At 47.5% G+C, this 12416-nt stretch overlaps 1 protein-coding gene across 2 annotated transcripts in view; it reads left to right on the forward strand.

Annotated features, from left to right (window-relative positions):
* Positions 1 to 12416, forward strand: part of GOLM2 (golgi membrane protein 2) — a 77028-nt gene that overhangs the window by 22074 nt on the left and 42538 nt on the right. For both annotated transcript variants that reach the window (XM_073618252.1, XM_073618253.1), the window contains exon 2: positions 4752 to 4806. In XM_073618252.1, coding sequence (XP_073474353.1) covers positions 4752 to 4806 — 55 coding nt within the window. The remainder of the gene's footprint in view (positions 1 to 4751; positions 4807 to 12416) is intronic.

Here is a 12416-nt window from a genome sequence, read left to right on the forward strand (position 1 = left end):
AACAATCCCCCATAATGACAACGTGAAAGAACAATGTTAGTTTGAAATCTTTGCATATTTATTAAAAATAAAAAAAATCCCATGTACACAAGCATCACAGGTTCCTCCCATGTACACAAGCATCACGGGCTCCTCCCATGTACACAAGCATCACGGGCTCCCCCCATGTACACAAGCATCACAGGCTCCCCCCATGTACACAAGCATCACAGGCTCCCACCATGTACACAAGCATCACAGGCTCCTCCCATGTACACAAGCATCACAGGCTCCCCCCATGTACACAAGCATCACAGGCTCCCCCCATGTACACAAGCATCACAGGCTCCCCCCATGTACACAAGCATCACAGGCTCCTCCCATGTACACAAGCATCACAGGCTCCCCCCATGTACACAAGCATCACAGGCTCCTCCCATGTACACAAGCATCACAGGCTCCTCCCATGTACACAAGCATCACAGGCTCCTCCCATGTACACAAGCATCACAGGCTCCTCCCATGTACACAAGCATCACAGGCTCCCCCCATGTACACAAGCATCACAGGCTCCTCCCATGTACACAAGCATCACAGGCTCCTCCCATGTACACAAGCATCACAGGCTCCCCCCATGTACACAAGCATCACAGGCTCCCCCCATGTACACAAGCATCACAGGCTCCCCCCATGTACACAAGCATCGCAGCCTTTGCTCAATACTTTGGAGAAGCTCCTTTGGCACCAATTACAGCCTCAAGTCTTTTTGAGTATGATGCTTCATGCTTGGCACACCTATTTTTGGGCAGTTTCTCCCATTCTTCTTTGCAGGACCTCTCAAGCTCCATCAGGTTGGATGGGGAACATCGGTGCACGGCCATTTTCAGATCTCTCTAGAGGTGGTCAATCGGGTTCAAGTCTGGGCTCTGGCTGGGCCACTCAAGGACATTCACAGAGTTGTCACGTAGCCACTCCTTTGTTATCTTGGCTGTGTGATTAGGGTCGTTGTCCTGTTGGAAGATGAACCTTCGCCCCAGTCTGAGATCCAGAGTGCTCTAGAGCAGGTTTTCATCAAGGATGTCTCTGTACTTTGCTGCATTCATCTTTCCCTCGATCCTGACTAGTCTCCCAGTTCCTGCCACTGAAAAACATCCCCACAGCATGATGCTGCCACCACCATGCTTCACTGTAGATATGGTATTTGCCAGGTGATGAGCGGCGCCTGGTTTCCTCCAGACATGACGCTTGCCATTCAGGCCAAAGAGTTCAATCTTTGTTTCATCAGACCAGAGAATTTTGTTTCTCATGGTCTGAGAGTCCTTCAGGTGCCTTTTGGGAAAACTCCAGGCGGGTTGTCATGTGCCTTTTACTGAGGAGTGACTTCCGTCTGGCCACTCTACCATACAGGCCTGATTGGTGGAGTGCTGCAGAGATGGTTGTTCTTCTGGAAGGTTCTCCTCTCTCCACAGAGAAATGCTGGAGCTCTGTCAGAGTGACCATCAGGTTCTTGGTCACCTCCCTGACTAAGGCCCTTCTCCCCCAATCGCTCAGTTTGGCCGGGCGGCCCACCCTAGGAAGAGTCCTGGTGGCTCCAAACTTCTTCCATTTACAGATGATGGAGGCCACTGTGCTCATTGGGACCTTCAATGCTGCAGAAATATTTCTGTACCCTTCCCCGATCTGTGCCTCCATACAATCCTGTCTCGGAGGTCTACAGAGAATTCCTTGGACTTCATGGCTTGGTTTGTGCTCTGACATGCACTGTTACCTGTGGGACCTTCTATAGACAGGTGTGTGCCTTTCCAAATCATGTCCAATCAACTGAATTTACCACAGGTGGACTCCAATCAAGTTGTAGAAACATCTCAAGGATGATCAGTGGAAACAGGAGGCACCTGAGCTCAATTCTGAGTGTCATGGCAAAGGCTGTGATAGTTATGTACATGGGATCCCCCCCCCCCCCCCCGTTTTTTATTTTTAATAAATTTGCAAAGATTTCAAACAAACTTCTTTCACGTTGTCATTATGGGGTATGGTTTGTAGAATTTTGAGGAAAATAATGTATTTAATCCAATTTGGAATAAGACTGTAACATAACAAAATGTGGAAAAAGTGAAGCTCTGTGAATACTTTCCGGATGCACGGTGTGTTCATTGCAGGGATTGTAACTAGAAATGCACTAAAATTTTGGCCGAAAATTGTGTTGATCGGCATGTGGCCGATAAGAGAAAAAGGTGCCGATAATGGCAATGCATTTGAACTGGGAGGTGTTTGTGCAGGTTTTTTTTACTTTTCTGACCAAAAAATGCAGCAAGCAGGATTTTTAACACCACAACGGAAGCCCAACGGACCGCACCAAAAACGCACCTCCCCATTGGAAATGCATTGAAAACGCAGCAAGAACGCTTAATTAACGCACCTGTGTTGCATTTTTGATGCAATTTTTTTTTTTTATTCACATGACCTATGAAAAACGCCATAATCCGGTGTAAAATTGCGTGCATTTTCGGCGCCATTATTCGCATTTTTTTTTTTTCTATTGGCAAACCTATTTTCACCCAAAGCTTTCAGTGCATCACTAAAAAAAAAATGTATAAAACAAGTAAATATATATTCCTGTCTATTTACTAATGCAGTATGAGGAATAAATATAGTTCATGGTGATTGAGAGAGTTTTCAGTTCTGTTGGTGTCACAAAACCTGGCGCTTTTTATTTACTTCTCCTAACTAATTACAGGAAGTATGGAGGCAGATCCGTATCTGGCGCGGTCAGTTTGCCCTGGAAGGCCTCTTGCACACGGATGTTTGATTTGTTTTGCTGGCAGAAAGATCCAAAATTAATAATGCCTCTTGCACTTGGGCCAAAAAAAATTGTGGCTGTTCGAGATTGAAACCCCAATCTATTTTATTCTTTATTGGGCAGCAATAGGGCACAGCCCAAGGAATAGTCCACGGGGCAGCAATAGGGCACAGCCCAAGGAATAGTCCACGGGGCAGCAATAGGGCACAGCCCAAGGAATAGTCCACGGGGCAGCAATAGGGCACAGCCCAAGGAATAGTCCACGGGGCAGCAATAGGGCACAGCCCAAGGAATAGTCCACGAGGCAGCAATAGGGCACAGCACAAGGAATAGTCCCACAGGGGCAGCAATAGGGCACAGCACAAGGAATAGTCCACAGGGGCAGCAATAGGCGGCAGCAAAAGGAATAGTCCACGGGGCAGCAAAAGGAATAGTCCACAGGGGCAGCAATAGGGCACAGCACAAGGAATCGGGCACAGCACAAGGAATAGTCCACGGGGAAGCAATAGGGCACAGCACAAGGAATAATCCACGGGAAGCAATAGGGCACAGCACAAGGAATAGTCCATGGGGCAGCAATAGGGCACAGCACAAGGAAGAGTCCTCAGGGGGAGCAATAGGGCACAGCACAAGGAATAGTCCATGGGGCAGAAATAGGGCACAGCACAAGGAATAGTCCACGGGGCAGCAATAGGGCACAGCACAAGGAATAGTCCACGGGGCAGCAATAGGGCACAGCACAAGGAATAGTCCACGGGGCAGCAATAGGGCACAGCACAAGGAATAGTCCACGGGGCAGCAATAGGGCACAGCACAAGGAATAGTCCACGGGGCAGCAATAGGGCACAGCACAAGGAATAGTCCACGGGGCAGCAATGGGGCACAGCACAAGGAATAGTCCACGGGCAGCAATAGGGCACAGCACAAGGAATAGTCCACGGGCAGCAATAGGGCACAGCACAAGGAATAGTCCACGGGCAGCAATAGGGCACAGCACAAGGAATAGTCCACGGGCAGCAATAGGGCACAGCACAAGGAATAGTCCACGGGGCAGCAATAGGGCACAGCACAAGGAATAGTCCACGGGGCAACAATAGGGCACAGCACAAGGAATAGTCCACGGGGCAGCAATAGGGCACAGCACAAGGAATAGTCCATGGGCAGCAATAGGGCACAGCACAAGGAATAGTCCACGGGCAGCAATAGGGCACAGTACAAGGAGTAGTCCACGGGGCAGCAATATGGCACAGCAGGTAAAAATGATGCAGAAAGGTTCAGGGACTCATGCTGGGAAGAATACTGTACTGTGCCCGCCGTTCCGCCTGTGGACAGGAAGTCTGCGGCCGGCATGATGGGATCCATGTATCGGCCACAGCGGGGGTTCAGACTGCCTGGCACCTCGTATACGGGATGGGGAAAGGCGGGAGCCGTGTTCTCCCTGCATGTGTGGGGGATGCCTGTGACACTTATTTTGGGGTTCTTATATTGAGTTCGGGATGTTGGCTCCTCTACCAAACCACTTGATATAAAAAGCCCATTGTACTCCCATTGTACTCCCATTGTACTCCCATTGCACTCTCCTTTGTTCATAGTTGGAGAAACCTTTTGGCAGGTACAATATTCTTCATACATTATATGTATTTTTAACTGTATTTCGTTTTTTTTGCCCCTGGAGTTCCCCTTCTAATATCTGCCTCTTAGGATTTTATAAGAAAAGAATTCACTTTTATATGAGTTCTATTTGGATTCAGGTTTTGGGCTCCTTTTTGAACCTCGGCTCACTATGGACTGTAGGCACCTGATTGCCCGTGGTGGGTTTTCTTCATTATGCTGATTTTGGTTCTTTATCTTTAATAAGTGAATTTGTGTTCCGCTGGCAGAGCCTGTCGTATTGATAAACAGCAGCATGCAATGTCTGAACAGAGGGCCAAACCCCATCCTAATTGTCTTCATATTTCTGCCTTGTTTTCAGGAGAAGCTGCTGGCCAACGTGTCGCAACAGATGGCAGACATCAGTCGCTTAAAGGGTAAGACAAACACACGCACCACCCAGCGCAGGCGCACAGATGGTTCAGACGCCACCCTCCGTCTATACATTTTGTTTTCAGCTCCACCAGTCTTCCAATACGGCGCTGTTGACGCGATTACAGATCGCTGGTTACGTTACACAAACACATTTTCCAACCTTATCAAAGGCTCCGATCACCAACCTCAGTGCATTAGTATGTAGATCAATGTGGTCTCGGCCAGCACCACTCCCCTTGACTTGTTTCGCCCCTTTCTCCAGGGCTTGGCCACCGAGGTTGGGATTTTCCAACATGCACTATATTACCAAAAGTATTGGGACACCTGCCTTTACACACACATGAACTTTAATGGCATCCCAGTCTTAGTCCGTAGGGTTCAATATTGAGTTGGCCCATCCTTTGCAACTTCAACTCTTCTGGGAAGGCCGTCCACAAGGTTTAGGAGTGTCTATGGGAATGTTTGACCATTCTTCCAGAAGAGCATTTGTGAGGTCAGGCACTGATGTTGGACGAGAAGGCCTGGCTCGCAGTCTCCACTCTAATTCATCCCAAAGGTGTTCTAACCGGTTGAGGTCAGGACTCTATGCAGACCAGTCAAGTTCCTCCACCCCAAACTGGCTCATCCATGTATTTATGGACCTTGCTTTGTGTACTGGTCCAGATCATTTGGTGGAGGGGGGGATCCCTGTCCATCCCAGACTATGGATATGTGAGTGAACATCATTTATTAATTTTTACACAAAAGTGTTTGCATATAGCAGGGGTCCCCAAACTTTCTAAGAAAAGGGCCAGTCTTCTGTCCTGCAGACCGGCCGGACTGTGACCATTGGGAGTAAACCATGCCCGATATTTGGTATTGGGGGGGAGAAATGGTGTCAGTGGGAGGAATAGTGCCCCATTGTTTGGGTCAGTGGGAGGAATAGTGCCTCATTGTTTGGGTCAGTGGGAGGAATAGTGCCCCATTGTTGGGGTCAATGGAGGAATAGTGCCCCATTGTTGGGGTCAGTGGGAGGAATAGTGCCTCATTGTTGGGGTCTGTGGGAGGAATAGTGCCCCATTGTTGGGGTCTGTGGGAGGAATAGTGCCCCATTGTTGGGGTCTGTGGGAGGAATAGTGCCCCATTGTTGGGGTCTGTGGGAGGAATAGTGCCCCATTGTTGGGGTCTGTGGGAGGAATAGTGCCCCATTGTTGGGGTCTGTGGGAGGAATAGTGCCCCATTGTTGGGGTCTGTGGGAGGAATAGTGCCCCATTGTTGGGGTCTGTGGGAGGAATAGTGCCCCATTGTTGGGGTCTGTGGGAGGAATAGTGCCCCATTATGTGTTGTGTCCAAAGTCTGGACTTCTTCAGTAGGTAGCGGGACAATGACACCAGCACACTTCTATAATATTGCCTCTACATTCCCATGGCGGCCAGCTTGCAACCCACGTTGGCATGGTTTTGGACTGCGCGGATTGATTTTCGTTTGTAGTTTAGGTGTAGTGTGCAGTCATCCTCAGTCTACCACTACAAATAAGTGGCAGATGGTGGCCTTACTCGTATGCAGATTTGATATGGCTACATGCGTACAGAAGTGTATGCATCTCCCTGAACGCAAATCTAGCGGTGCTTTACCGCTACCGCCCCCACCGTCCCATTGTGAAAGGGCTCTAAATGATGACTGTACGCTGCACCTTTCACTCCCAGCAGAGAAAATAAGGCCGCATTGTACGCTATACAGCCATTTGTGGCTATGTGCAATGAAGCCTTAGTATTTAGATGTTGGCCGAGCAGAGGCCGCTGGAGGGATTGGCAGAGAGTGGTGGAGGCCAGTGGAGGGATTGGTGGAGAGGGGTGGAGGACGCTGAGCTGAGGTCAATGTGGAGGGATTGGCAGAGACGGTTGGAGGACACTGAGTGAAGGGATTGGCGCAGAGGGGTGGAGGACACTGAGCAGGGGCCATTGGAGAGATTGGCAGAGAGGGGTGGAGGACACTGAGCAGAGGCCAGTGGAGGGATTGGCAGAGGGGTGGAGGACACTGAGTGAAGGGATTGGCGCAGAGGGGTGGAGGACACTGAGCTGAGGCCAGTGGAGGGATTGGCAGAGATGGTTGGAGGACACTGAGCAGAGGCCAGTGGAGGGATTAGCAGAGGGGTGGAGGACACTGAGTGAAGGGATTGGCGCAGAGGGGTGGAGGACACTGAGCAGAGGCCAGTGGAGGGATTGGCAGAGAGGGGCGGAGGACGCTGAGCTGAGGTCAATGGAGGGATTGGCAGAGATGGTTGGAGGACACTGAGCTGAAGCCAGTGGAGGGATTGGCAGAGATGGTTGGAGGACACTGAGCTGAGACCAGTGGAGGAATTGGCAGAGACGGTTGGAGGACACTGAGCTGAGGCCAGTGGAGGGATTGGCAGAGATGGTTGGAGGACACTGAGCAGAGGCCAGTGGAGGGATTAGCAGAGGGGTGGAGGACACTGAGCAGAGGCCAGTGGAGGGATTGGCAGAGAGGGGCGGAGGACGCTGAGCTGAGGTCAATGGAGGGATTGGCAGAGATGGTTGGAGGACACTGAGCTGAGGCCAGTGGAGGGATTGGCAGAGATGGTTGGAGGACACTGAGCTGAGACCAGTGGAGGAATTGGCAGAGACGGTTGGAGGACACTGAGTGGTGGGGTGGAGGACACTAAACCGTTGGAAAGGTGAATGAGTCTGATAAAATATCACTATAGAAGATAGCGGAGTCCGACATAAATCCCGGAGGACCTGGCGATGTGGATAAGCATGGACAGATCAGTCATTGTCGGGCTCTCCCAGTGATGGAATCCACAGGGTATTACCACCCTATTTTATATAGAAACCAAATGCTCTTGTTTCCATTAGCAACCAGTGGCATTCTTCTTTTACTCATCACTTGCTATTATGGGACAGCCGGATTTCTATGGCAACAAGGACCAATCTTTTGAGAAGTTTTGTAAGAAAAGCCTTCTAGTCTGGAAGATTAATGAGTGTATTATAACTGGGAATTAGAATTACTACTGCTATAAGCCGAATCTGTCACCAGGTTATTTGTTCTATAAAGCCATGGTTGCACTCTTACTAGTATGAATCAATAAACAGTAATGGGCTGAAATATTCACCCTTTTTTTTTTGGGAGAAAATGCTGCTGCCTTCAGTGTAGGTCACATGATCATCATGTTCAGCTAATTTAAAGTGGAACTAAATTTGTGTCTGAGCACAAAAACCTGAAAAGACACTTAGTTCATTTTTAATCAAAGCAAGCACCCCCATCCATCCATGTCTCAATGTATTTTGCTGAGAAATCACTTTGAACCCCCCTCCCCCTTAGCATTTCTAGCTGCGGCCATCTTGAGTAAGGGAAGGTGGTGCATGTTGCTTCCTGGAACCCATCTGCCCTTAGCTCAGGCATGCAGGCAGAGGAGTGTGCTTGGCTGAGAGTCCCCCCCTCCATGAAGACTCCTGGGATGTCTACATATAGTTACATAGTCAGGTTAAAAAAAAGACACAAGTCCATCTAGTTCAACCAAAAAATAAATAAAAATACAATCCCGTATACACATTCCTTTACCCACAGTTGATGCACCCTTGAGAGGCAATCGCATATTCCGTGGATCAACTCTACCTATAAATGTCAGTACCCAGTTATATTCTGTACATTTAGGAAAGTATCCAGGCCTTTTTTAAAGCAATCTACTGCACTGCCCAGAACCACCTCTGGAGGGAGTCTATTCCACATTTTCACAGCTCTTACTGTGAAGAAACCTTTCTGTATTTGGAGATTAAATCTCTTTTCCTCCAGACCTAAAGAGTGCCCCCTTGTCCTCTGTGATGACCTTAAAGTGCATAACTCAACACCAAGTTCACTATATGGACCACTTATGTATTTGTACATAGTGATCATATCCCCCCTTATGTCTTTATACATATTTGATCATATCCTCCCTTAATATCCTCTTTTTTTTTCTCAAGACCGAATAAATTCAGTTCCTTTAATCTTTCCTCGTAGATGATCTCCTCCATGCCTCTTATCAGTTTGGTTGCTCTTCTCGGCACTTTCTCCAGTTCCCTGATATCCTTTTTGAGAACTGGTGCCCAAAACTGAACTGCATATTCCAGATGACGTCTTACTAATGATTTGTACAGATGATCTCCCTCTCTCCCTCTCTCCCTCTCTCCCCCTCTCCCCCTCTCCCCCTCTCCCCCCTCTCCCCCTTCTCCCCCTCTCCCCCTCTCCCCCTCTCCCCCTCTCCCTCTCTCTCCCTCTCCCCCTCTCCCCCTCTCCCTCTCTCTCCCTCTCTCCCTCTCCCAAGAAAGGACTTTGCTCGCTTTGGAAACTGCAGCTTGGCATTTCATTCCAATATTGAGCTTGTGATCTATCTATATCCCCAGATCCTTCTCCACTATTGACTCCCCCTAGTATGTATGATGCATATTCTTAGCCCCCCAAGTGCAGAACTTTACATTTATCAACATTAAACCTCATTTGCCACTTAGTTGCTCAATTAGACAGAGCATTGAGGTTGGCTTGTAAATTGGAGACATCCTGTAAGGACGTTATTCTACTGCATAGCTTAGTGTCCTCTACAAAGATTGTATTTTTAATCCCAGACCGAATATCATTTATAAAGGTATTAAAAAGTAAGGGTCCCAACACTGAACCTTGGGGTACGCTACTGATGATTTTAGACCATTCAGCGTAAGAGTCAATAACCACTACTCTATGAATTCATTTTTTTTCTAGCCAGTTTTCTATTCAATCACAAGTTGATCTTTCCAAGCTTGTAGACTTTACCTTACACATGAGCCGTGTGTGGGAAACTGTGTCAAACGCTTTTGCAAAAGTCCACAGCCACCCCTCCTGTGCAAGTATACCACGTCCACAGCCACCCCTCCTGTGCAAGTATACCACGTCCACAGCCACCCCTCCTGTGCAAGTATACCACGTCCACAGCCACCCCACCTGTGCAAGTATACCACGTCCACAGCCACCCCTCCTGTGCAAGTATACCACGTCCACAGCCACCCCACCTGTGCAAGTATACCACGTCCACAGCCACCCCTCCTGTGCAAGTATACCACGTCCACAGCCACCCCTCCTGTGCAAGTATACCACGTCCACAGCCACCCCTCCTGTGCAAGTATACCACGTCCACAGCCACCCCTCCTGTGCAAGTATACCACGTCCCCAGCCACCCCACCTGTGCAAGTATACCACGTCCACAGCCACCCCACCTGTGCAAGTATACCACGTCCACAGCCACCCCACCTGTGCAAGTATACCACGTCCACAGCCACCCCTCCTGTGCAAGTATACCACGTCCACAGCCACCCCTCCTGTGCAAGTATACCACGTCCACAGCCACCCCTCCTGTGCAAGTATACCACGTCCACAGCCACCCCTCCTGTGCAAGTATACCACGTCCACAGCCACCCCTCCTGTGCAAGGTTCTACTTACCTCCTCATAAAAATAAATCAGATTTGTTTGACAACTTCTGTCTTTCATGAATCCATGCTGTCTGTTGCTTAAAATATTTGTTTCTAGCAATAACTAATCTATGTGGTCTTTTATTAAACTCTCCAGTATCTTCCCGACTATAGACGTTAAACAGGACTATAGTTACTTTGTAAAGACTTTGATCCCTTTTTAAATATGGGCACCACATTGACCCTACACCAATCCAGTGGTACCATTCCAGTCATTAACAAGTCCCTAAAAATTAGAAACAATGGCTTTGAAATGACAGAGCTCAATTCTTTTAGGACCTGTTCTGGATACCATCTGGTCCAGGTGCTTTATCCACTTTATTCTGTCTAAATCGGTGGCTTTCAACCTGGAGGTCGGGACCCCCTCCGGGGTCGAATGACTATTTGCCAGGGGTCACTGAATCCTGGGCTGTTCCTGAAGCCTGCACCGCTCTCCCAGCCTTTTTCGCGGCCGCCCAGCACTGCCACTGATCCTATTTCCCCCCCACCCTACCAACGAGTAAGAGAAGGAATAAAAATAGAGAATACATGGAAGGGAGAGGAATAAAGAAAAAGGGACAGAAAGAATAAAAAGAACAAGAAAGACCGCTAGAGAGAGGGATGGGGGAAAAAAAACAAGAAATTAGGATAGAGAGAGATAAAAGTGAAAGAGTGGTGCATCCTAAAATGTACCATAAGGGGGTTTTAATACTGTACGAGTGGAAGGGACTCAGGGAGTGCTAAATGTCCATGGGTTAGGGGCGCAAATTACTTGTCTTGCTTCGGGTGCTGACAACCCACACTAAGAAAATTATTTTACTGTTAGGGGTCCACACAACTTGGGAAATTTTATCAAGGGGTCACGGCACTAGACAGGTTGAGAACCCCTGGTCTAAATATTTCTGGACCATATCACTTTTGAGCCATTGTGAATCATTTGGGGCTGTGTCACTACCACCCCCATTATGAACATGAGCTCCTCCATGCTCCTTTTGTATACACAGAGGTGAAGAAATTATTTATTAAATTTGCCTTCTCTTTGTCCCCAGTCACCCACTCCAGATTATTTTGTAACGGGCCTACATGCTCAGACCTGACCTTTTTTACTATTAATATATTTGAAGAATTTTTGGGGGTTTGTCCTATCTTTTGCAATCTGCCATTCGTTTAGAATTTTTGCATCCTTGATTTCCTTTTTACATATTGTTATATCCTTTGTAGCATTTAAACGATGATAGTGTTTCTTCATTTTGGTATTTTATTAAAAGTTATTTTCTTATTCTTTTATAGCCATTTTAAGTTTTTGGCCTTGAGCCACATAGGTTTTATTTTTTAGCCTTTTAAACGTATTGCCCATGGGAATATACTTTTTAGTGAGTTTGCGTACAGTCTTTTTGAAGAATTCCCATTTCTGTTCTGTGTCCATTGATGCCAATATTCCCTCCCAGTTTAAGTCTTGGAGAGCAGCCCTCATCCTTGGAAAATTTGCTCTCCTAAAGTTAAGCGTTTTTTTTATCTTTCCCTTATGATGACATTTTGGCCTAGGCCAGGAAGTCGCTGAAACGATGTAAAAAAAAAAAACATTTTTAATCTCTTGATGCTGATGGCACGCAAATATGTGTCTTCTCGTGGGTCGGCCTTGGGGCTGATTTGTGTGCAACATTGCAAAACCAGCTGTGCCAAGAGCGCGTTTCCGGCACAGTGGCTGGCAGCTAACGGAAAGCTGACGATTGTTGCTTGCGATCGTGAGCTTTCTAATCTTATTGTGACAAACAATCATAGCGGTCACATGATCATAAGCCCCATCTCCTGACATCTGAAACCCTAAAAGGACTGGGAGGCATCAGCGCCAAGGGGTTAAAATAAGTAAATCTATACCTTTCTATCTATTAATGCTAGCAGCATAAGGATTAAATATAGTTCATAATGCTGATGATCCATACAAAATGAATAAATGTTAATTAATACCATTATTAACCATGATGATAAACCATGAAAATCAAATAATAAAAAAAAAGAAATCAAATCGTATTGAAATCAAAATGGCAAATAAACGTCCCTATTTATGTTGTGTTTTTTGAAAGGTTCCTCAACAGCCAATGATAATCCAGCAGCTTTCCAGACTTTATCCATTGCGGGGGGGTGGTGCATGCCC

This window comes from Aquarana catesbeiana, linkage group LG03 (genome assembly GCF_042186555.1).
Source record: "Aquarana catesbeiana isolate 2022-GZ linkage group LG03, ASM4218655v1, whole genome shotgun sequence".
Classification (NCBI taxonomy): domain Eukaryota; kingdom Metazoa; phylum Chordata; class Amphibia; order Anura; family Ranidae; genus Aquarana; species Aquarana catesbeiana.